Source organism: Monodon monoceros, unplaced genomic scaffold (assembly GCF_005190385.1).
Source record: "Monodon monoceros isolate NGI ecotype Baffin Bay Population unplaced genomic scaffold, NGI_Narwhal_1 Super_Scaffold_13, whole genome shotgun sequence".
NCBI classification, from domain to species: domain Eukaryota; kingdom Metazoa; phylum Chordata; class Mammalia; order Artiodactyla; family Monodontidae; genus Monodon; species Monodon monoceros.
Genome location: NW_021703769.1, coordinates 4,124,802 through 4,149,723, shown reverse-complemented (window position 1 = coordinate 4,149,723; position 24,922 = coordinate 4,124,802). Strand labels below are relative to the sequence as shown.

Sequence of the window (24,922 nt, the reverse complement as noted above, 5' to 3'; positions counted from 1 at the left end):
GGGCTGCTGGTGGTCGTGGTTTGCTGGGAGCGCTGGGCTGAGCACCTCCTGTGTGGCTGGCCCTTGCTGGGCATCAGGGAGATGTGGCTGGGAGTCCGTTTGGGTCTATGGGACTTCATCGTCTGGTAAAGGACCCAACAGCAAACAGTGAGCCCCCCGTGACAAGAGCAAAGGGGCAATAAAGCACAGAGCTGGGGGGTTGAGGGGGCAGCCAGGCCCTGGTCTGGGCAGAAGGCCCGACGGAGCAGCTGCAGCCTCTGCATGAAGAGTGGCCTTGGCATGTCAGGGAGGGGCTAGTGAACACCAGTGTGAACACTGGGCTGGGCGAGAGCAGTCGTGGGCTGAGAACCTGAGGGCCCAGCGTCGAGGGAGGTGGCTTCCAGAGCCCTCACCATACAGGCTTTCTCAGGACCAGAGTTTGGAGGCGGTGCTGGGAAGGAAGCTTGGGGTCAGGTTAGCAAAGGCTTTGATGGCAAGCAGGGGAGTATATTTTATTTACTTATTTTTTAGAAGTATTTTTTTAAGTTTTAATTTTTTTTTTTTTTTTTTTTTTACTTTTTTGGCCACACCTCGCGGCATGTGGGATCTTGGTTCCCCCACCAGTGATCAGACCCACATCCCCTGCATTGGAAGCGTGGAGTCTTAACCACCGGACCGCCAGGGATGTCCCAAGCCAGGGAGTTTAGATTCTACGTCTTGACTGTGGTTTCCCAAACTCCCAAGAATCCCATGTCACCCAGACAAATTTGGCCAAGTTCAAAAAGCAAACTTTCTCTTATTATCATTTTACTACTACACATACTAGTTATTTTTTTCTACTAACATCCAAGTATACAACATAAAAACTGTCCACCCGTGTTCCCCTGACGGTCACCTCAGCGCCACCAGTGGCTTTCAGACGAAGCACGGCTGCAGGCGAGGGAGCCATGGCAGGTTCTTGAGGGAGGGTGGGGAGACGTCTTAGTGGTCGTATGTATGACTGTAGTGAAGCCACTTCACGCTCTGGGATTCGTGGCCTCATCTGTCAAGCGATGTGTTTAGACAACAGGATTTCTAATAATACAACTGGCTTGGATGGGAAAGTTCTCTGGAGGTGGTCCTGGTCACCCCAGTGAGCTAGGAGCCTCACCAACTTGGGGCCCGGAGCCAGCGCTGGTGCCCAGAGTCCACCATGGAAGGCCTAGGCCTGGTGCCAGACTTCCACGCACCTTGAACGATGGCAGCCTTTGGTCTTGAACTCTAGGAAATGACCAGGCAATACTCCGTGTTGGGAGAGGAAAAAACTCCCCCTCCACAGGGATGATAGGGGGAGGGCTGGGGCTGGGCCTCTGGGCTGGACACACCCTCGGGTCACACTGGGAGGTAGCCTGGTCAGCTGGTCCCATCGCTGCGATGACCAGAGCTGTGTGGGGCTCACAGCGGTGACGGGCGGCTCTCCCAGAGACTGGGGACCCTGTGAAGATCTTGCCCTTGGGCACAAAGCAAGGATGCGTGAGATCGTACACATTCAGATCGGCCAGTGTGGCAACCAGATCGGAGCCAAGGTAAGGAAAGTTCGATGACTAGTGCTGGCCTTTCCATGGTCCACAGTGCAGCCAACTCAGAAAATCCCCTAAGTTAGCAGGGCGGACCGGGAGCCCAGCAGATGGAGGCGCTTGCCGGGTATCTGACTTATTAAACGACACCTGTAGTTCAAGAGACCCAGGAAATAGTAAAGGCTTAAAGGGTTAATTTAATTCATGTTAATTTTCTGTTGACAGTTACATGTGTATAATACACCTGTCAACCATTTTTACTCTGATCACTTTAGCAATGAACTTTTCATATCTAAAACCAGGAATTTGTCTCAAAACAGTTTTCCAAAGTTTCTTGGGAAAATTTTTACACCGTATTACTAAGATATCTTTCCCTCCCTCCCATGTTTATGTTATAAAGTTAAAAAAGATCAACTACTATTTTCTTTCAAACGCAACAGAAAATGAAAGAGGTAAACCTAAAAGTTTTTTGGGTCCAGCAGCAGAAATAATTAAAATATATCCTCTGGAATATAGAAGTTTTCTCCTTCCCCCTTAAATTTTTCTAAAAAATACCTGGTACTGTTGGCCAATGCTAAAAAACAGATGCCACAGTCCAAGGTCTCCAACCCTAATTTTAAGATGATCAGTTCTACTATATAACAACTGTCTCTTTGCTATTTCGAAACTACTTTTACTGGTACGAATTGCATTAAAAATTTAATTGCATTAAAACTTTAAAAAATTTAAATGTGATAAAATGGTATAAAATGTACCATCGTAACCATGTTTAAGTGTACAGCTCAGTAATGTTAAGTACATTCACACTGTCGTGCCTCCAATCTCCTAAATGCTTTTCTTCTTGCAAAACTGAAACTCGGTACCATGAAACACTAACTCCCCATTTCCCCTCCCCCTGCCCCTGGCAACCGCTATTCGCCTTTCTGTCTCTATGCATTTGACAGCTCTTGGTGTCCCATATAACAGTATTGGTCCTTTTGTGAGTGGCTTATTTCACCCAGCATAGTGTCCTCAGTGTCTATCCCTGTTGTAGCCTGTGTCAGAACTTCCTTCCTTTTTAAGGCTGAATAATAGTCCATCCTATAGAGAGACTGCATTCTGTTTATCCAGTCATCTGTCAATGGACACTTGGATTGTTTCCAACTTTTGGCTATTGGAACTAGTGCAGCTATGAAAAAATGAAAGTCTTTTAATACAGGTGTTTAAAACCCGAGGCAAAGAAAATGACCGCTTGCAAAGGAGGTGTCATCCTTCCTTGCCGAGTGATAAGACGTTCAAAACTGAAACACACAGAGAAGTGGGAGGCGTGGGCCCCAACTGCACTGAAGTTGGAAGACAGGATGGAGAAAGGACCCCAGGAGGGAGAAGAGGGTCTAGACAGGGTCTCAGCTCTGAATCCAGAACTGTGTTGTCTAGTGGTTAGAGGCCCAGCAACTACTTATTATTTGGGGCCATAAGAGCTTCAAGACACATTTAATTTGTGGTGTGAGAGAACTTAAATTTCTTTCTTTTCCCACACCCTGAAGGGTGCTGATAATTTACTATAAAGTAATCTTGTTCATAAGACCAAGGCCACATCAGAGCCACCATTTACAAGATGTGGTTGGGAAAACACCCTTGGGGATTTTAACATAAGTGAATGTATTTTCATTGCGCTTTACTATGTGCTCCTTCAGGGTAACGAAAAGGGGTTATCTCAGTCACTGTTTCCATTCCATATAAAGAGCTTGGCACCTGCCTATATTCATAAATGCTGTAATGTGACTGAAAGTGTAGTATGTCTCAGATAGTAACAAGAGAACAGCTACGCATAATTTTGAATCGAGCGCATACCTGATCATCCAAATGCACACAGTTGAAAAGCATGCATAGGTGTCTTAGTGATGGGCTTTTGGGAAAACTGCATGAAAATAAATCCGCAAAGTGAAAGGGGATGTTATTGTGAAATCGGATAAGAATTCAGTTTATTTTCACGTAATGGGATCTATACTTTACTAGCTGGAAGCACCGTAAGGCCAAACTAGAGATACACTTCTCGTGAGAAACTCTAAAAGAACAGCATTAATGTACACAAGGGCCTGAATTTAATAGGAGCAAAATCCAATTTAATATTCTATGTGTTGACATTTTATTGAAGCCGTTCAGGCTGACATAAAGAATCTTCACTTCATGGTGAGCAGAGGTGAAGAGTACGTTACGCCATGGGGTGGGCAGTTAGGAAAAGGGCCCCCAAGACCATGTTGGCGACGGAAGCGGGCCCAGGAGCCCTCACTTCCTGTCTTTCTGCTCAATGTGTTGTCGCCGACCTGGCGCTTGTCGGGGTCCCTCTGGACACTGACCTCCCCTCCTTCTGCTTTCAGTTCTGGGAGGTGATTGGCGAGGAGCATGGGATCGACTGGGCCGGAAGCTACCGCGGGGACAGCGCCCTGCAGCTGGAGAGGGTCAGCGTGTACTACAACGAGGCCCATGGTAGGACCTCGCTGTCGGCCCCCATCACCAGCCCCAGGGACGCGGCAGAGAGAGGAGGTCCCGCGAGACCGGAACGCCAGATGGGGGATGTCCCGAGTGACCGAGGGCAGGACTGGCCACTGGAGGGTCACTGGTCTCTGGTCACTGGAGGGGGGCACACTCTCAGCACAAGCAGTTTAGGCCCCGACCTTCCCTTCTGGGTTTTATTTTATTTAATGAATTAATTTATTTTTTAATTTTTTAAAACTTTTATTTCAGCTGCGCTGCACAGCTTGTGGGATCTTAGTTCCCCGACCGGGGACTGAACGTGTGCCCTCGGCAGTTGAGAGCGCGGCAGTCCTAACCACTGGATCACTGGGGAATTCTCCCTTTCTGGTTTTTAAATAAAAAGTAGAATCATTTCCAATAGGAACAAAATCCCTGTCGCTGTCAAGACAACAAACAAAACGGACAACGATGGAGAAAGTTATTTCTGCGGCATTCTACAGATCTGTGTGATCGCTGCTGCAGTCCCAGATACGATTTCCAGTCTTTCTATCACAGACACCTTCTAGGAGGGCTCTTTTCTTCTGGACCCGTGTCACAGGGTTCTACTCTGATGAAACATTAACCTTTAGAAAAACAGCAGTTGGCTGACTTCTTCCTATTTTTCCACGCAGGTAAGAAATACGTGCCCCGAGCAGTCCTGGTGGACCTGGAACCTGGGACCATGGACAGCATCCGATCCAGCCGACTGGGGGCCCTCTTCCAACCGGACAGCTTTGTCCACGGTAGGTTTTCCTGGAAGGTTCCAGCGGGAAGAGAGGAGCGCCTCCTGGTGTGTTGCTGCCGACACCCTTCCCCCGACCCCAGCGGGCTAACCGAGTCCCTTGTGCCGCAGGTAACTCTGGGGCCGGCAACAACTGGGCCAAGGGCCACTACACGGAGGGGGCCGAGCTGGTGGAGAGCGTGCTGGACGCGGTGCGCGCCGAGGCCGAGGGCTGCGACTGCCTGCAGGGCTTCCAGCTCGTGCACTCGCTGGGCGGGGGCACGGGCTCGGGGATGGGCACGCTGCTCCTGGGCAAGATCCGCGAGGAGTACCCCGACCGCATCCTCAACTCCTTCAGCGTGATGCCCTCGCCCAAGGTGTCGGACACGGTGGTGGAGCCCTACAACGCCGTGCTGTCCGTGCACCAGCTCCTGCAGAACTCGGACGCCTGCTTCTGCATCGACAACGAGGCCCTCTACGACATCTGCTTCCGCACCCTCCGGCTGGCCACGCCCACCTACGGCGACCTCAACCACCTGGTGTCCCTGACCATGAGCGGCGTCACCACGTCGCTGCGCTTCCCGGGCCAGCTCAACGCCGACCTGCGCAAGCTGGCCGTGAACATGGTGCCCTTCCCGCGCCTGCACTTCTTCATGCCCGGCTTCGCGCCGCTCACGGCCCAGGGCAGCCAGCAGTACCGCGCGCTCTCAGTGGCCGAGCTCACCCAGCAGATGTTCGACGCCCGCAACACCATGGCCGCCTGCGACCCCCGCCGCGGCCGCTACCTGACCGTGGCCTGCATCTTCCGGGGGAGGATGTCCACCAAGGAGGTGGACGCGCAGCTGCTCGCCGTGCAGACCAGGAGCAGTGGCTGCTTCGTGGAGTGGATACCCAACAACGTCAAGGTGGCCGTGTGCGACATCCCGCCCCGGGGGCTGAGCATGGCGGCCACCTTCATCGGCAACAGCACGGCCATCCAGGAGCTCTTCAGCAGGATTTCTGAGCACTTCTCGGCCATGTTCAAGAGGAGAGCCTTCGTGCACTGGTACACGGGCGAGGGGATGGACATCAATGAGTTTGCCGAAGCCGAGAGTAATATCCAGGATTTGGTGTCCGAGTACCAACAGCTTCAAGATGCCGAAGCAGTTCCGGAGGAGAAGGAGGAGGTCGGGGGCGAGGCAGAAAGGGAACCAGGAGATAAGGGACATTAACCACGAGAGAAGCTGCGCGAGGCTGGCCGCGGCGTGGAGTCACGTCCAGTGTTCTCACCTAGGATGAGTGAGTCCCCACGGCCGTCCCCGGCCAGTTCTGCACCGTAGCACCGCGACCCACACGCAGCCACCCAGTATTAGCTTCAACACAGGACTGCGCGGGTGGGGAAGTACTGATGGGCAGTAGGGTCTTCTGCTGGCACCAACTAGCCTTGAAGAGCTTCATATCCCCTGCCCACTCTAGTCGCTTCTTTTTAATAGCCAGGTGAATTTATGGTAAAGCGCTCCCTCTGTTTAAAGATCTGGATTGGCTATTTGCTGTATGCCTAGCACCGCGCCAGGCATCAGGGCTCCACACGTGAACGCGTGGGGAGCCACTGCAGTTGAGGTTAAATTGTAAATGCTTTAGCTACGCTGGTAAGCGTCCCGGAATCTGTACTTGGCATCCCGGGCTGCTAAGGCTCTTCCTGCAGGTTCTCTCTTAACTCGCTGCCCGCAGCCCACCTGTTCACACCTGCCGGCCTCCAGAAAAGCCAGGTGACTGCTTGGTGTGCAGGAGGTTCGCAGAGGTAAATGGGCTTCAGCGTCCACTAAACTGTGGAGACCGTGTGTACATTTCAACGTACCAACTGCAAAGGGCAAAAGGGAGGAAAGGAGAGTGGCATTCCTTCCCACAAATACCCGGGCAAAAAAAATAAAAAACAGAAAACGACAAGCAAAACTCGAGAACTCCAATCCTCTGATCTTTATGTCTGAAGAGCTAGCTTTTAACATAGGTGTATTTACATACTTTTAAGTTTCTTACTGATGTTTGATTCTGAGAATTCATTAATCATCTTTGGTTTTCCTTGTAAAGGTTATCTCGAAATGCCCTTTTCACTTTCATGCGGCGATCACCTCCTGAAAGCTCTCTGTAGCCGCTCTGTTCTTTAAAAGGGCACAGGCGCGCTCGGCAACCATTCAAACGGAGGAATTAAGCAGCGGTGGCTGCAGTGTCCTTCGCAGTTACGGAGGACATCGTCTCATCAGGGAACTTTTACAGTTCAAATTAATTTGCAGAAGTTGCCATAAATGTTTGCATGATCATGCAGCTTTAACCATTACATGATTTTAATCTGCTCACATTACAACAGGACCAGATACACAAAAGCGTAATCAGATCATCCATAACTTCTTAATTACAGTTTACCTATTCCTGACATACAGCACTGCCATCCCTTCCAGTGCCGCAAGGGTTTTAATGGCCTTCTAGAATTACCACGGAGCTGTCCTATTTGATCCATGGGTAGCTGGCGACAGGAGGAAATATTTACTTGCAGGCAACTGGATTTGCTCTGTAATCTGCAGTAATGAGGTAGCCGGTGAATGGGTGACAGCAGCTCATTTTGAGAAACTTCACTCTTTTCATGTAGTCTCATGAGGAAATAACTAAAACATGTACCAAGAGAAAATTGTCTCGCTGTTGGTATCATGACAAGTCTTCTATTTCCAGAATTACAAAAATAAATAAATAAATAAATTTAAATACTTTCTACTTGTGGTTCAAAAAGCACTAAAAACAAAAGTAGCTTTAAAAGTAGATTTACGGAACTGCACCTAAACGACTCCTAGTTTGAAGTTCATAACTTCCTTAGATGCTAAAAAGACTTATAACCTGCGATTACATAAGAATTTACACACGATTCCTCTAGCACTTTTTTTCACTTTCTCAAACCTGAAAAGGCAATTAAATAGATGCAAGAAAGGATAAAGATCTAAATTAAAAAAAAAACCCTGCTGATTTATATTACTGTAAAGATTTTTGTTTGCTCAACAGTAATCATTAAAATAAAAGAAATACAATTTTAAATGGCTAAATTGCTTTATTTCAGACTAAATAAATTCCTTTTCTTGGAATTCTAACCATCCAGACTGATTAATGTGAGTAGTTAAAAATATTTTCAGAATGCATCTCACCATCCTACTCTTTCGTATGGTAGAAATAGATTAAAAAAAAAAAACAAAAACCCCACTAGAAACCGAAAGAAATCTGTCCCCTGTGATTTTGAAGAGCCTATTCCTTTAGCTGTATGGTTGCTACAGCGACATTGGTCTCTCGGAAACCAAGACGGTAGAATCAGAATTTTAGAGCTTGTCCGATTCCTTCACTTCACACACGAGAACACTGCGTGAGTGGAGAGACTGAATCCCTCACAAATCACTCAGGTGGTTAGTGAAATACCCACAAGAAGATCTGATCAGGGTCCCCTGGTAATCTGGACACGGTGGTCCCGCCAGCTCCCAGCAGGGCTTCACAGTATCGGTTCAGGATTTTTTAATCACAGAGAAAGAGCCTCAAAGAATCTTTACTGAGCAGTGAATCTGTCCTTTACTCAGTTGACTTTTAATCCTTTCCATACCACAAGCCCTGTCCCTAAGTCTCTTTTCTAATTATCCCATTTGCCTCCCGAATGAATGACTTATCTCTAATTGAATTGGCTGGAAAGAATTTAGCCCTCTGCCTATCAGTTACTTTATCTGCCTGGTACCAAAAAGGCCCCACGGCCTTGTGATCCATTTATTCCTGTCCCTGTAATGAAAGATGCCTCCTGGTACCTTAATTGTGGGGACCGGAAGCATGACAACTGAGGGGCCTTGACTTCAAAAGAGCAGGACAACAGCCTGAGGCACAGGGCACAAGGGGCTCGTAGGCTGCTTCTGTCCAGCCCTGCAGCTCCTCGTGTGCCCCATGCCAAGAATGAGATAAAGCCTGTAGGTCAAGTGTCCAGGGCAGGAAGTCCTCTCCAGAAGCCAACAACAAAGGCGTTTCCTTGCCCTCATCCTTGGCATGGCGGAGTGGCCGTGATAAATTATTGTTAGCTTAAGTACCAAGCTGAGAACCTGTCCTGGGGCAGAAGCTAAACCGGTGTTTCAACATTTACTGTCCAAGTGTCTCTCTCCATCTCCAGAAGTGGGTAAAAATCAAGCAGTTAACTTTGCAACTTTGTAAACTTTGGGGTTTTACTTGGCTGAGTGCCTTCAAGTTTCAAAGAAAGAGAAAAACACCCTGCTGGCAACAATTCTTCAACCCTAAATATTTAATAGGTAAATGAATCACCGTGAAAACACCATGGACCTGCTGTCATGAATGATCATACCCTAGACCTGCAGTCCAGAAGCTTAGATTTTCACGTCAGCTCGGTAAGCATGTTGCTGAGCGGCTTTGCCTCGTTTCCTATGAGAAGTGCTCCCAGAATATAAAGATTCACTCATAAGACAATGTGAAAAGTATCTTGTGCTTAGCGAATTTCGACAATAGTACTTCTCGATAGCTTTGAAGTGCACGATAGAAAATGAATACTACAATTTAGCATTTCTTCTCATCTACGCTTTCCGTAATTATTCGCACTCAGCCTGCTGAGTCGCACCACCTGGATACGGCTGCCGGCGCAGAAGGACGAGGCCAGCAGACAACCCGGCCCACCCCTGACCCCAACCCACTGCTCTGACATGACGTCTGCAATTCAAAGATAAAGGGCAAGACAGCCTCAATGACGGAGCCCAATTCTGTCAATTACGTCACGAAAAAGAGAACCTTCTCTTTTGAGACGTTTTCAAAATGTCTCCTGGATCCCTCTGGTCACTAGATATGATATCTGTTCTCCCTTTAACTTTTTTTTTCTTTTTTTCAGCTGTACGTCTTACAGGATCTTAGTTCGCCGACCAGGGATCGAACCCGTGCCCCGTGCAGTGGAAGCTCGGAGTCCTAACCACTGGACCACCAGGGAATTCACTGTTCTTTAAAAAGCCCTGGTTCACATGATCATAATCCTGCAGTGGTGTGGTAGTTCCCAAACAGAAGAAGTCCGAGAGAAACCAAAAACCAACAGCAAGAGTGAACTGTACTTTAATTCATTGGCATTGTCAATCTATGAACAAGACAGGTTCCCCCCCCACCGCCACGAAGGGGGATCATTTTCAATCTGCCATAACACGTGCCCACACATCTTCACCATGAGCATGCAGCATTTCAAGCTGTAGTCAGGGTCTAGGAGGAAAAGAGAAACAGCAAGTTGCCAGTCCTTCATGTTTTCTTAAAAATCCAACACGAATAGGGAAAGTAACTTCCTTATAATGAGCAGTATAATATGACTGCAGATCCAGTTCACTCGGTTGGTGATAAACCCTGGCTCTCAGCTGTAAAAAGTGCAGGTTCACGTGCACTGCCTTAGCCAAAGAGGCACTTCCCTGCTAAGGAAAACCAAACACTCTCCCCGCAATAAAGAAACACTCTGCCTTTAAAAGACGCTAAATCCCCTATGCTGAGGCGGTGGGGCTGCGTCCCCAGCACGATGGATAGAGAATGGTCACTGTTCTGCTTACCGGAGCTGGACACTACTACTTCCTGGCCCAAAGGACATTACAAGGTGGAGGGAGTTCGATGCGGAGTCTGGCTCGGCCATGCTGCAGGCACAGGCTGGGTGATTTTTCTCAGTTAGCTCGTTGTTAAAACAAAACAACCCAACTTAAAACCAGGTCTCATTCCTCAGAATTATGAGATCAGACAGAGAGCCCCAGAAAAAGGGCTCAACACCGCATCTCCAGACTTGTAATAAAATATTTACTAATTCAAAATGAAAATGAAAAGTGCTTAGGGGAGACAGTTCCAATAAGTAAAATCGCTCATAACCACAAGCTGCCAAAGGATTACTATTTATCACATTTCCCTGCAACTGCGGGTCTGAAGCTTTTTTAAAGCTAAACAAGAAAATTAAATCTGAAAAACAGCTTTCTGGTAATTTGCCTCGCCTGATCTTCGAAATAATAATGTCAAGAAAGCAGTTTAGAGATCAAATCACTTTGATAGTTTGGAACACAAAAGTCTGAACTTATCAACTGTACGAAACTGCCTTACTTTGCATTGCCAACATCAGAAATAAAATGAACCAAACTCTGAAAACATAAATTTAGCAAAACAGTATTCACTGCAGGGTCTTGCCGATTTTATTGCTTGATAAAATAGCAGGAGCCTTGCCTGTACTTGTAGCCCTACGTTCGGGAAGTAGTGATTTGTGAGAACATGAGCAGATGTGGGGGAAATAAAAACTCAAACAACTGTAATTTTTCATGCTCCTGAACTGTTACATAACTCCAGTAACAATTATAAAAGTGGGGAGTTTATCCTCCGAATTATTTGATTTTGTGCAGACACATGAAACAGGTTTAATTAAAATAAGATGGCTTTCTACCTAGCATTGCTCAATGAACTGAAAATCAACGTGGCAGGTTACTTCTGCTTGTCAGGGCCTCGAAATGACATTCTTTGATGATGCCATGGGGCTTCCACAACCTGTATGCGTGACATTATCATCCCACTAACTAACTTCTAGATGTGCTGATGGGCCAAATGTGGACAGAAGGCAGAACTAAAATTATTTTGATTTTTAAAAGCTCTCTAAATACTTAAGATGCAACTCTTTCTCTAAATCCACCAACAACTTACAGATTATTCCTTTTTCACTTTCACAATTTTTATGCTGCTGCCAGAAGTCTTCTCGGTGTTTGCTTTGAATCCCGTCTTCAGTGCATCCCTCACTGCTTTTGCACAGATCTGGGAGTATCGGATGTAGCTGGAGGAACACGAGAGACAATATAAAGCTAATTATCAATGATCCAGCCAGACTTGCTGTGTGACTGTGCTTTTGTTTTTCTTCCTATACTTTTCATTTTGGTTGGATTGTACATCATTGTAGAACTGAACTTAAAAAAGACTAATGCAGGGCTTCCCTGGTGGTGCAGTGGTTAAGAATCCGCCTGCCAATGCAGGGGACTTGGGTTTGAACCCTGGTCCGGGAAGATCCCACATGCCGCGGAGCAATTAAGCCCGTGTGCTCCAACTACTGAGCCTGAGCTCTAGAGCCCACGAGCCACAACTACTGAGGCCCGTGCGCCCTAGAGCCCGTGCTCCACAACGAGAAGCCACCGCAATGAAAAGCCTGTGCGCAGAAACAAAGACCCAACATAGCCAAAAAAAAAAAAAAAAAAGTTAATTAACTAATTAAAAAAAAATGACTAATGCAAAAGGAATCTATACAAAGAAAAAGAAGAGCAGAAAGAAATATATCAAAGTCTTAATTGGGGTTAGGTGATTTTTGGTTTTTCTTCTTTGCAGTGTTTTCTCTTTAATACATATTAATTTGAAATAAAAGATGCATATATTAGAGAAAAAAATCCCACAGCACAGTAAACAGTCCTAAATGTTAACAGAGGGTATGAGTGGTCTTTTTCCATTTCTCTATTTAAAATTTTTTTTTATTATCCTTACAAGGTAAAGTATACATAATTAAAAGAGGGAAAAAAACTATTTTGAATTAAAACAGCTCTACTTCTGATTATTTAAAGGTTTTCCTGAGAATATTGGATTCTGCTTGTCAGGCCTGCCATTGAAAATACTTCCCAAGCAAGGTTTCTAAATTAAACTGAGAAGTCCTTAGAGAACATCATCAATTCTAGCAAAATATCTAACAGGCTGCTTCCTGTTTGGTAGATGGACTCCCATCAACATCTTATTTTCCAAAAGATGTCAGCTCACTTTTTACACTGTTTGAAAACAGGAAGGACAGAGGGGAGGGAGCTGCTGACTATTTTCTCATGTTTCAGGTTTGTTTTTTTGGGCCAGAGGTAGGAGTTCCAATTCTTGCTTCCACTCCTACTAATTGGTGAATTTTAAGCTGTTCCATCTTTTGGGCTAATTTATTCTGTAAAAACAATGGAACAAAGCAGAAGGATAACAGTATTTGCCTCACTGGTGGTAGGGAGGAGGAAAGACAAAGTGTGGAGAGCAGGATTGCCCCACCTGTCTCGTAGTAGGTGCTTAATACATGGTCCCTCTGACTGGGGCCATCATCCTTCCAACTGTACAGAACTTTGCTTGACCTTGAAAGTCAGGACACACTTGGGTTGCCCAAGTCACATACCCACAGACGGTCACTACTAGGAGGTGCTACTTAATCTAGTCAAGCAACAAGGTGTGTCAACCTGAGCCAGGTGAGCGGCTCAACTGGGTGCACAGGCAAAGAAACCAGGTGTGACACCTAGATCCATGGTGTCTCCGTTTCACCAGAAGCCATGTCCTCCAGTGGGTTCCATAGTTTGGCTTCCCAAGAGCCACCACTCGCCTTGTGGCAGAGCTTTGTACACCTTACCAAGGGCTCAGCCGTTTTACCAATAAGGAAACCTGAGAGCAACAGGAGCTAATTTAAATAAAAGATGGATATGCCATTTTAAAAGGCCCCACCTTAATGCTAGAACGGCCAGGTATGGTGACCGTGGTTACCTCCTGAGACCTCTCCCCGCTCCTTCGAGTTCTCAAGTTGTATGTGGCTCTGTTACTTCTAGAACGTCAACCGAGTGTAATTTAAAGGACAAAGGCCCCGCGGGTGAGAAGCGCCGTCCACGGGAAGACACGGCACTTGTCGAGCGCGTTCAAGGCGGCGCACAGGTGCTCGGCGGCGCCCCCGGCAGGTGCGGACAGGTGCTCGGCCCCGGCGCGCCCGCATCCCACGGCCGTGAACCCGGCCTCCCCGCCCGCAGGCCGCCATCTTGGGGCCGCACTCGCCGGGGCCACCCCCACCCCCGCCGCGCCCGGCGTGACCTCCGACCCCGGTTCGCCCCGGACCTCCCCGCGCCCCAGCTGTCCGTCCCTCCCGATGCCCGGCCCTACCTGAGTCCAGCCTGTCGCCAGTACGCCACCATGATGTCGCGAGAGGGGGCGCGTCGGGCCGAATCGCCAGGACCCGTCAAGGTCGGCTCAGCGTGCAGGCCGGCTACCGGAAGGTCAGGCCTGAGAAGCGGAAGGGGCGGAGCTCCGGACCTGCCAATCCCACCGCCTCTTGCCCCGCCCCGGCTTCCCGAACGGCTTCTGCCGTCTCATCGCAGAATCCTCCAGGCTCCGCGAGCCAATGGGGGCGCGCGGCCCGGGCCGCGGGTGCCAATCCCCGGGCGGGCCGGCCGGCCGCGCGTTCCTATTGGCTCCGCGGGCTTTCGTAGTGACTCGGGCGGCGGCGGGGCGGCGGGGCGCAAGAGGGGAGTTGGAGGGAACGCGCGACCGCGTAGCTTCGGGAGCGCGAGACTCGGGGCCGCGTCGAGGTCGGTGTCGGGGCGCACCCCCCCCCCGAACCCGGACCCGACGGCCGCGTCCAGACCTTCATGTTGACAACACTCAAGCATGTCCGCCCCGAGTTAACAGTTAAAACGAGCCGCCCCCCGACAATCCCTAGGGTTTCAGGCCGGCCCGGGGCACCAGAACCTGACCGGGGAGAATGAACTGGACATCGGAGGGAGGAGGGGAGGAGGCGCAGCGCGTCCAACTTAAGAGACTCAACCTCGCGGCGCAGAGCCGGCTCGAGCGCGCGGCAATTAGGTGAATTCTTACAAGGAAAAACATTTCTTTTGCTCCTTAGTTATTAAAAAGAAATTATAATCAGGAAAAACATCATAGTTAAAAGGAAGTTTTTATTAACAGGAAGATTTTTCTTAATTCATATAAGATCCATGTTTAACATTAAACAGGATAATATGCTCCATAATCCGAGAGTCTAATTCTAACCCATGAACACTCTACTCCAGTTTAGTCCTCTCGAATGCCTGCTGTTATTTATATTTTAACAGGTAAAAGGCATTACCTACGAGCTACTTAACGAAAAGTAACTACACTGGAAGATGAAAATCTATAGAATTTTGTCATTAGATCAGAGTAAAAAAAAACAGGATAAAATTTTGTTTAGAAATCTTTTTAACATTAGGGTATTCTTATACTTTTCAGAACAAGTATAATTTTCAGAAGTTATACAAGGCAACTTATTATTAAATATCATTATTTAGCAATGGCTTGTTTAGTTGAAATGTTATTTTAATTGTAAAAACCATCTCCGGTTACAAAAAATAATCAAAAACCTTATTGGCTTTAACTTGCTTTTACAAAGGTCCTAAGAAGTCGCAAGCTAAACAATATTTTAAAGAGAAAAACAATAATTTTCAAATAGTCTGGTATACTATTTTTGTGGTTTAGGTACATATATTAATTGGTTTCTTTTATAGGAAACCTGACTAGAAGTTTATCACTTCAAGTACTGTGAAATAAAGGCAAGAGCTCATCACCTTTTAACAAAAATATTCTGTATGCAACAATTCCCAGTATCAAAGATATTCTTATTTAACGGTTGATAATTAATTGCCTGCTACAAAATACAAAACAACACAACATTTACTGGATTGTTTTTCAGATTGCAGCTGCCCACTGGCATCCAAAGCAAGGATTTCCCATAAATAAAAGCTGCAAAGCAATTCACATACTGGTTAGTTTAGGTCAATGCTTTTTTTTCACCCTATTATTCTTTTTTCTTCTCCACCGCCCCCATCCCCTGCAGTGACACAGTATTATTTAAAAACATTAAGTCCCTGGGATTTATGCTTCAGATCAAGACATCATTCGAGTAATTTCAAATGATGTACAGCTCTTCACGTAAAAAAGATGTTTTGTGGTCACAGTTACTTCAAAAAGGAATTATATTCAAATAACCTGACATATCATGCTTTAGCAATTACAGAACCACAATTTTGACACATGGCAATTTATAAGTTAGGCAAATGTGAAATGCTAAAAGATGTGAACAGCTGTTCTTCTGTTTAAGTTTAGAGTAGTGCAAAATTCTGGTAATGACTTTATTTTCTCAGTTAACATAACCAGCCCACAACACAGCATACTAAGTCATAAAGTACAGATCCAAGGAAGGTAATACATTTACTAAGCTACAAAACTTTGGCAAATCAATACAGTACTCTTTAACACAATAAAATATATTTTTGTTGGAGTCATTTATTACTTTCATGATAATTTTTACTCCAAAAATGTTGAGTACCAAATTAAAACACTGTGATTTTTAATGGTGGTTTATAGCAGAGCAAGTTATTTTATACAATTAATGTCTTTTTAAAACTATACAGTTTCTCCTTTAAAAGTGAGTTCCCTCATGCAAGTTCTCCAAGTTTATTGCAGGGCAGTGGTGGGTATGTAAGAGGTGGCTCTGCTTGGTTCTGGGGTTGGTCCAAAGACAGGTAGAGTTCCAATGCGTGAAAAGCTTTAAAACTCTACCTTAAGGAGGTTTGATCAGCCAATACCAACTTTCAAGTACTTTTCAAAAATTGTTAAATTTTTACATAAATACTGGAATCCTCAAAATCAGACAGTCATTTCAGACAGCACTAATTTCAGCCAATCCCTTTGATTTAGAAACCCTGCACCTCTTTGTTTTGATCAAGTCACATAGTCCTTCTTCAGCTTATTAAAAAAACAATTCTACCGAAAATATAGTTGTATTTTTTAAATAACAAATAAATATACTGCCAGCTTGTAGAGACCTGGGGAACCGGGTGTTATCAACTTTCATTATCATTTCTCCACAAATGCTGCTGCTGCCATTGGTGTCCTTATGCTCCCTCTTGCCGAAGCCGTCAATTCCTCAATTTCAGCATTTAATTTATGTATTACCCACTCCATTGCTTCTCGGCCCTTAAAAAAAATCCAACATGTTTATTCTTAACCAAGTGAGAGCAAAGGCACCTGACAAATAAACGGCACATCAGGAAGTAACAAGAAGCGGTACAAGCATAACTAAACCTCACCAGGACAGGTTGTTTTTACCTTTGCTTTTTTTCCTCTAATGTTGTTTACCAAATATCAAATGCCTTGAGAAACTGGCTTGATCTATATGCTGATTTTAATTTATATTTTTGCAAAAGATGTTCTCGAATCTACAATTAAACGACAGTGGTGTTTTACTTATTTATGATTAGAATGGTTCCCCTTTCGGGGTGAGGTCAAACTCCTTTTTTTTCTTTTTATGTCCATATTTTAAACCAAAATCCTGTACGAGACTCTGAAGGCTCTGGTCCCTGACTTCCACTTCAACCACTCTCTTGGACCCTATGCAGTTCCTTGAGGGACAGAACAGGAGCATTTCCTGCTTCCGGTCTCAGGGCCTCCTTTGCACACGCAGCTCCTCTGCCTGGAATGCTTCCTAGCAGGCCCCTCACGGCCTACCCACCCCTCGTTCAGAACTCAGCAGAAACATCACTTACTGAACACTCATTAAGCACTGTCATACCTTTCTGTACTTTTCCTTTCCTAATGACGTTTTGTATGATTAATGTCGCCTTCCTCTTAGTTCCACGAGGGCAGGGACCACGTTTGTTTTGCTCCCCGCTGTATCCCCAGTCTAGCCTAGCACCCTGCCTGACACAGAGAAGGCATCTATGAATATCTTTTGACTGCTGAACGATTATATTAAACATGTGTTATAAAACAGTACATTAGGCATCTCTTCCTCTGAACTTACTTTATTTTGAATCATTCTCAATCAGGCAAAAATTAGTTGGGGGGCAGTGGAGAAAAATCTCACTTTTTTCACGTATAAAGCACAGACATATATCCATTTATCTATATCTATAGATATAATCTGTAGTATTAAACAATTCCATGGGGTGGGGGTAATTAGGGGAAAAATATCTACAGTGGACCTGGGTGTGAAGGGAGATAATGAAAAAAAGGTTGGGAATCTATGCTTTCAACAGTGACGCACTGCTACATGGCTCCCCCCCTTCCCCCATGCTGGGCCCAGGGCTACAGTCTTCCCATATTATCTCATTCACTCTTCGCACCCAGCCCTGTAAGGCGGGTGATTAATCTCCACTTCGCAGACAGGAAACTGAAGCAGAGAGAGGTTCACTTAATTAATTGCCCAAGGTGAAAGGCTGGTCAGAGTTACAGCTGGCACGTGAAGGCAGGTGGGCTGGACCCCAGAGCCCGTGCCAGCAACTGCCCACATCACCTCGCACTGCAGTGGCTCAGAGTCGGCTCACAAGGACAGCGCTTCCAAGAAACAAGACCCAGGAGTAAGAGCAAGCAGGGAGGGGCTTCCCTGGTGGTCCAGTGGTTAAGACTCCACGCTTCCACCGCAGGGGGTGTGGGGAACTAAGATCCTGCAAGCCTGCGCTGCACCCCTCAAGGAAAAAACAAAAAACAAAACAAAGAGCAAGCGGGGAGCAGCCTTACTTACTTTATTGGCATTTGACGATATCGTGCTTGCCATCAGTCCTTCGAGGTAACTGCCGAGACTGACCCCTTTCACGGTAATTATGGCTTCTTGAGTCAAAACAGTTCTGGAACAAAACACATTTACACAGCTTCAGGATGACCTAATTTTCATTTTTCAAAGAAATATTTGATTAAAAAAATTAAAACACACTGTAAAATAGGTTTGTTAAAATATTTTTCACTTACTTTTCTGGGTCTTGAGGATGTGGTTTGTATATAAGTCTCTCATCTACTGAAACCATATTTGTAAATGAAATCTATAGAATTAAAAAAAAAGTCAAATCATCTTGGAAACCAAGATTAAAAATATTTCCAAAATTAATTCACAAACCAAAACCTTGCTAGCTAAATATACAAAACAGCAGCAAGTAAACCACTTTGACATTAGTGTAAAAAGAAGTTTTCACTATTCATTGCTTCCTTTTTATTAAAAAAATAATAAATTTGACAAAAGCATCATAATAGTAATAACATGCACATGATGCCAAATGCACTTTACTGAGTGCCATCTCCTAGAAATAACAGGCAGGCTCATTAGAGCGCTGAGGCTAAGTGCAAACAGGCAGAGACAATGCAGCATCTCAGTACTGATTTCCTAAGCCAGGCTGAAGAGCATACATTCATTTGTGTACCAACTACACAAAAGAGAGAAAAAAACTAAGCCAAACAGTTTAAAATTAAAACAAAAGGGAGTCCAGACTTACATTAGTAGATTTAAGTTCCATTGTTTTCTCTACGGGATCCACTACAGAATGTTCTTGCACATAGGTTTTGGTTCTTGCTGCACCAATAAGCTAAGTAAAACATTCAGAATTAGTAATCAGAGGAAGAAGGATTTCTTAACAAGTGTATCAATATTTTATTTGAAGGTAAAAATGTGTTAATATTTTGAACCAAAAATCTGTTTTCATAAAAAACATGAGAAAGCAACAAAGGTCAGAAAGGAGGCCCGTTTAAGGGTAAGAGGACTTCATACTCCTCGAAGGAGATGAGACGCCCAAGACACAAGCAGAGGCGATTAGCAACCAGCCCGCTGAGAGCGAACGGAGTACGAGGTAGGACTCGGCAGCTGCCAAGGTTGAGGGTGAAACAGTGAGCCTGAATATTCGGGAAACAGGGCATGTAGAGAAAGGAGAGGTTTGGAGTGTCTGTCAGTGTTTTCCTAGCGCGGCCCAAGGGAGAGGACGCAGTGGCTCCGGTCTCCAGACAGAAAACCAGCCACCTCACGACGAAGATAACACAGCACATCCAGGGTCACTCCCTGTGCTCCGACCGCAAGCCAATCCCAGCCGTGCTCATTTCTGTGTCCGCACCATCTAGTGCAGTGGTGTGTGCAATGGAAGCAAATTGTTGGAAAATGTGTACTTTGCTTTTCTGAGGGGCCCACTTTCTAGAAAAAGAATCTCTACAGACAACTGGGTCCACTTATACCAGGGTTCTCTCCCATCACGATAAACTGGCACCCCACTTTCTTGCTGGTTAAACTGGCTCACTAAAGCCTGCTCCCTTGAAAGGGCATAGAATTGCTTTTAAATGTACAGGTAGAAGCAACAGATCTTGGAACAAACACGGCAGCAGCAAAGGGAGACCATGCTCCTCACTTAACAGGCGCAGCCACCACTGACCACAGCAACTGTCAGCTAACAAGCAGCACCAGACCACTGCTTCCACATCTTAAGTTGCTGGCAAAGTAGGAAAAGCAGAATAAAACTTTTAGATTACAGAGCATTAGCTGGCTTCCTTCAGGAGGTTTTATCGGGTGCCTTCATGAAGACTGTAATAATATTTCCAATTCATTATACACTCATAACTCAAGTTTATTATAATACAATTTGAACTGATGCAAAAATGACATTCAGAATCGGCTCCCACAACCTATTTGAAATTATAATGTGGTTTTGAAAACTTCTCTACAGCAGTCACATTGCTTCAGGAATAAAGACACACTTACAGATTTCACAATGGAAGGCAGTCCCCACTCTGTGCTGAGAAGTCTATGGCTGTGCAACTTTCCAGAGAGATCTACGTGTCTGTCCAATACATCAACTCCAACCACACTTGGGTTCATAGGGTTTGGGTATTTCTGCATTGCAGCTGTTGTAACAGTTTCCCATGGGTGGCTGCCGACAGGAATAAAAAATCAAACATTAAAAAACACGCATATAAATTAAACCATTCTTATAACCCATCAAATTAGTCTTTACAATTAAACTTTACTTAATTTACCTAGGGAAGATTATTTTCTGAAACGTTGACTGAAAGATGATTTGGGGAGGCTCAATCTACATTTTGAACATGTGCAGATTTCAGTATGTTTTCAGCACACAGGTGATGCGGCAGAGCTGGCGCCCAGAAGGTTAAAATAGCCTACAGGGCACTACAGAGCCGTTCTTCAGTCACCTTGTCCACTTATCAGTGTCCACTCTCACATGTAAGTTTTGTTTCTAAGAATTACTGATTCATAAAAATGTGTTTCACAATTATGTTCTACAGAAACAAACAGCAAAAAATATTATGATACCATTCATTCTTTTATGATACCATCAATATTATGATACCATTCATTCAGTCTTTTGTCTGACCCCACTTCTGTGAAGCCATAAAGAAGTAACAAGAGCAAAAGAACTTATAGGCACTACAAATTCTCACAGGAATTACAAAAAGATCCAAAGCATTACTGATTTAAACATCATAATATTAAACATGTATTCTTCTCAAATAAGGTAATAAATAATACTGGCCCCTCCAGTCAATCTTTATCCATTACTTTCCTCAAGAGTGATTCTGATTTGTTTTGAAAAGCTCACTCAATACAATAAAATGTTTTTTTAAGGTGCTCCTAATGTGCCACTCTCTAATATTCTCTCTTAATAAGCATTTGCTTGTCATCTAGGATCGAGATGGTAATAATGTCATGGAACTTGCAGCATCTTTGTATTTGTCAAAAAGCACATGTACTTGGGTGAGTCAAAATGTGATGTACATTTGTTCTCTTCACACCTTATCTGAACAACATGCTTGTACCAAAGATATCCATTTCAAATGAGCTTCTTATTAACTACAATGAGCCTTAAAAGTGACTGATTTTACACGTCTTCACTGAAAGGAAAGACAAGATCTGGAGATGGTGTTTCAAACTACACTTACCGATAAACCACACAGCATGACTTTTTATTTTTCGAAAAGCAAAACACCAACATTGTAAAGCAATTATACTCCAATAAAGATGTTTAAAAAAAAATAAAAGCAAAACAAGTAGGCAGTAATCTACTTCAACTTTTCAGAGAACTAAGCCTGACAACTTTTCGTGGACAAAAGGAAAATCTCAGCCTCACTCATTTTGCAAAATCCTGGACAACCAGTAACATTGCTCGTAATACCTTCACTTTTGCTCTAACATTATACAGAAATGAACCCCATTCTGTTTTTAATCTCAAGCCTTATTCAGCAAGCAGTACAGGTATATAAGCGGAGCTACTTCATAAAGCTAAACAGTCCCCACAAATAGAAGTGATAGAGGCCAAGCACTCTCATTGCTACCAAGAAAACTATCTAAAATGAGAATCGGATGAACCCCTCCCTGTCTCCATCTAGACATATACCATGGAGAGGTGGCTTCCACGCACTCATCTCTTCCCCCACCTCCTTGAAAAAATTAATAATTGCAAGGCTTCGGGGTGGTTATGCATTATTTCTAAGTCAGTCATTCTCTCCTCTCTGAGCCAACTTGAAAACATTGACGTTGACTTAGCTTGGACGAAGACTGCTTTATAAAACATGACTAGCTCAAAAATCACAAAGCATGCATATTACAATTAACAATCTTCCAGTAATTCATTTTAACTAAATTAATGAAATCATGTGAAAAGACTTCACACTGCAAGACATTCAAAGATGGCCCCAAAGGACAGTCAGTCAGTAGAACCTGGTCGTGCTTGGTGAGCTGTCCAATTTTTTCACCTATAAAATGAGGTGGGGAACACTGTTAACTCCACCGAGGCAGCAACAGTGTCTTGATTTATTTACCAAAGTGGAACCAATCCAAAGAAGAGTGCCTGGCACTTAGTGGGCCTTCATATTTGTTGAAGGAATCAATGAATGACTTCAGCTGATGCCAACTACATGCTAGGCCTCAGAAGGAAGCACTGGAAAATCATAGATGGGAAAGACTCAGAATGATGACTTAGATGTTGTTAGTTAGTAACATCCTTAAGATGGAAAACACAGGGAAAGCATAAAATTTGAGGGGAGATAAATGACTTCATTTTCGGGGATGCTGAGTCTGAAGAGCCTGCAGGACATGTGAGTAGAGATACCCTGCTAAGACCTGAAAATAAGGATTTTAAGTTCAAGAAAGACTGGAGCCCAAGGTACAGATTTGGGTGCCAGAAATGTGTGTATCAGCTGGGACCTTGATTAAAAAGTCCACATTATCTGGGGAGAATCAGGATCAGGGCTTCTTCTCCCAAGACACACAGAGCATTTATGTGAATATGTCTATTTTCTGCGAGGACAGTCCCAGAGCTTTCATCAAATTTCAGAGAAACATGCAACAAAAAGAGAAAGACTAATAGTCCCTGATGAAATGCAAGAAGGCCAACAACAGAATTTCACTGAACATTTACACTGAAGGGTAAGAAGAGAGGAAAACATTAAAGAAGAGGGCCAAATGAGTGGGGAGGGGTAGGAAACAAGCTAGGGAGAAGAGTGTTAAGGAAGAAAATTCTAAGGAGTGCCAAGAACTTCTCAAGCATTTAAACCCAGAAAAGAACTGCAAAGAAGAAACCATCCATGATCCCAACGGCTGAAACAGAGTAGTGAAGAATGTGACCTGGTTAAAGAACACTGGAAAGACTACAAACTTAGGCTCTTTCCCCCAGAAAGATTGTAAACATTAGGGAGAAAAGAAATCTGCCCCGATTCTAACATTCTCTACCTTCCAGGATCCAGTGGACTCCTGCGTGTGTCTGATTCACTGAGTGTGTGAAAAGCCTACAACTTGTTTTATTTAATTTATTTATTTATTTATTTTTAAACATCTTTATTGGGGTATAATTGCTTTACAATGGTGTGTTAGTTTCTGCTTTATAACAAAGTGAATCAGTTATACATATACATATGTTCCCATATGTCTTCCCTCTTGCGTCTCCCTCCCTCCCACTCTCCCTATCCCACCCCTCCAGGCTGTCACAAAGCACCGAGCTAATATCCCTGTGCCTTGCGGCTGCTTCCCCCTAGCTACAACTTGTTTTAAACATTGCCCTGGAAATAAACTAAAACATACTGCCAAGCTAAAAATATTAAAACAGTGTGGCAACAACAGCCAGATCACTGGGATAGAACAGATAGCTCAGAAATGGATTAAAATATAAATCAAAAGTGTCTTAGGAGGAAGGTGGCATTTCAAATGGGTGAGAGGAAAAAAGATTAGTCAATAAAGAGTGATGAGACAAATGATCAACAATTTGTTCAGGCAAAAATGATACAGGAGAATAAATGCATGGTTCTTTTGTACAGTGAATCATGGAACCAGAAGGGAATTTAATTCCCAACATCCAACTGGTGTAAGGCCTATTTTCCTTACCAAACATTTCTCCCTAACCAACAGATGTTAATGAACGTGGCCTCAAAGACATCTCAGCGCTGTCAGGCCCTGACAACACCTCCGTCGTCGTCTTCCATGTCTCAGACGAAAATGCGTAACCCCAAGGTCACACAGCTTGTTGGAGCCAGAGCTGGACCTTGTACTCCAATTTCAAGGCCGTAAATTCTAACTCCTCAGGTCAACGGGCTGCCGGAAAAGGTCCGCTGCGTGGTTGCCTGAGCTCGCCCTAAGTCCACATTCCGAAGCAAGGAACTCCACCCGAAGATACTGGAGCCACCAGCCTCTCGACAGCCCACGATCCTCGGGGCCACGACTCACAGGTCACTGCAAGGCCCCATGTGACAACGGGGCGCCTGTCCCACCCCCAGTGCCGTCAGGGACCTCGTGCTCGGCGACGCCCCCGCCCCGCAAGAGGCCGTCCACGGGAGGCAGGCCGCCAGGGCCCCTTCCCCAGCCCCCTCCCGGACGGGTCGTCTCTCCTGGGAACCCATTCCTGGGGCGTCCCCAGGGTCGTGACCTTCGTCCCCGCCCCCAGGACTCCGAGGCGCTCGGGCCCAGCTCCCCCCACTAGGCCCGACGCCTGGAAGCTTCCTGAGGGCCGCCCCGGCCTCGCCGCGACTCCGGGACCGGCCTGCCCTCCCACCCCGCAGTTACCCCATGCCCCCCGCCGACCTGCCCCCGCCCCAAACGTACTCAAAGACGTGCTCCGAAGTCCAGATCTTCATGATGCCGGCTGCCCGCGCGGTGTCCGGGCGGCGATAGGGCACAGCGAGGCAAAGAAACCACTCTTGCCCCGGCCCCGCCCCTCAGCCTCCCCGGCGGCCGCCCAATGCGCACGCGCCATCGGGCCCGACGCGAGGGACGTCCCGACGCGCTGCCCCACGCCCTATCCCGGCCTGGGTTTTGCCCCAGCCTTGCGCGCGGCGCAACGAAGCCCCGCCCCTTAGCGCCAGGCGCACCGCGCCGGCGCAGTTCCGAGGGCGGCGCTCGAGGCCGCCGGCGCGGGAGCTGTGCTGCGCAGGCGCGGCACGCGACCTGCGGTCCGCCCCCTCGCGGGCGTCGGCAGGAACGCCGACCTCTGGGCGGAGTTGGGCCGGGCCCAGCTGGGTCCTGTGCGCGCCGCCCGCCCGTCCGCCCGCCTCGCCTCCTTGCCTCCTCGCCTCCTCGCTCCCGCCGGGCCCGAGCTCGCCTGGCGTTACGAGGACTGTTGACGGATCCAAT

General features: G+C 45.9%; 3 protein-coding genes across 4 annotated transcripts; 1 reads left to right on the top strand and 2 right to left on the bottom strand.

Annotated features, from left to right (window-relative positions):
* Positions 1 to 1,487: 1,487 nt before the first annotated feature.
* TUBB1 (tubulin beta 1 class VI) lies at positions 1,488 to 6,453 on the top strand. Of its 2 annotated transcripts, XM_029220911.1 has the most exons (4): positions 1,488 to 1,544; positions 3,896 to 4,004; positions 4,664 to 4,774; positions 4,885 to 6,453. In XM_029220911.1, exons 1-4 carry the CDS (start codon positions 1,488 to 1,490, stop codon positions 5,961 to 5,963), a joined length of 1,356 nt encoding a protein of 451 aa, XP_029076744.1. In that variant the 3' UTR covers positions 5,964 to 6,453. The 2 variants fall into 2 exon arrangements, with proteins under 2 accessions (XP_029076744.1, XP_029076743.1); XM_029220910.1 differs by lacking the exon at positions 1,488 to 1,544 and having other exon boundaries at positions 3,663 to 4,004.
* Positions 6,454 to 9,833: 3,380 nt separating this feature from the next.
* Positions 9,834 to 13,939, bottom strand: ATP5F1E (ATP synthase F1 subunit epsilon). The gene is made up of 3 exons (XM_029221980.1): positions 13,666 to 13,939; positions 11,446 to 11,572; positions 9,834 to 9,990 (listed from the first exon to the last, which is right to left on the bottom strand). Exons 1-2 carry the CDS (start codon positions 13,695 to 13,697, stop codon positions 11,449 to 11,451), a joined length of 156 nt encoding a protein of 51 aa, XP_029077813.1. The 5' UTR covers positions 13,698 to 13,939; the 3' UTR covers positions 9,834 to 9,990; positions 11,446 to 11,448.
* A 500-nt stretch (positions 13,940 to 14,439) lies between these two features.
* On the bottom strand, positions 14,440 to 24,624 carry PRELID3B (PRELI domain containing 3B). The gene is made up of 6 exons (XM_029221979.1): positions 24,395 to 24,624; positions 20,048 to 20,216; positions 18,801 to 18,890; positions 18,283 to 18,353; positions 18,059 to 18,161; positions 14,440 to 16,512 (listed from the first exon to the last, which is right to left on the bottom strand). Exons 1-6 carry the CDS (start codon positions 24,424 to 24,426, stop codon positions 16,393 to 16,395), a joined length of 585 nt encoding a protein of 194 aa, XP_029077812.1. The 5' UTR covers positions 24,427 to 24,624; the 3' UTR covers positions 14,440 to 16,392.
* Between the last annotated feature and the right edge of the window lie 298 nt (positions 24,625 to 24,922).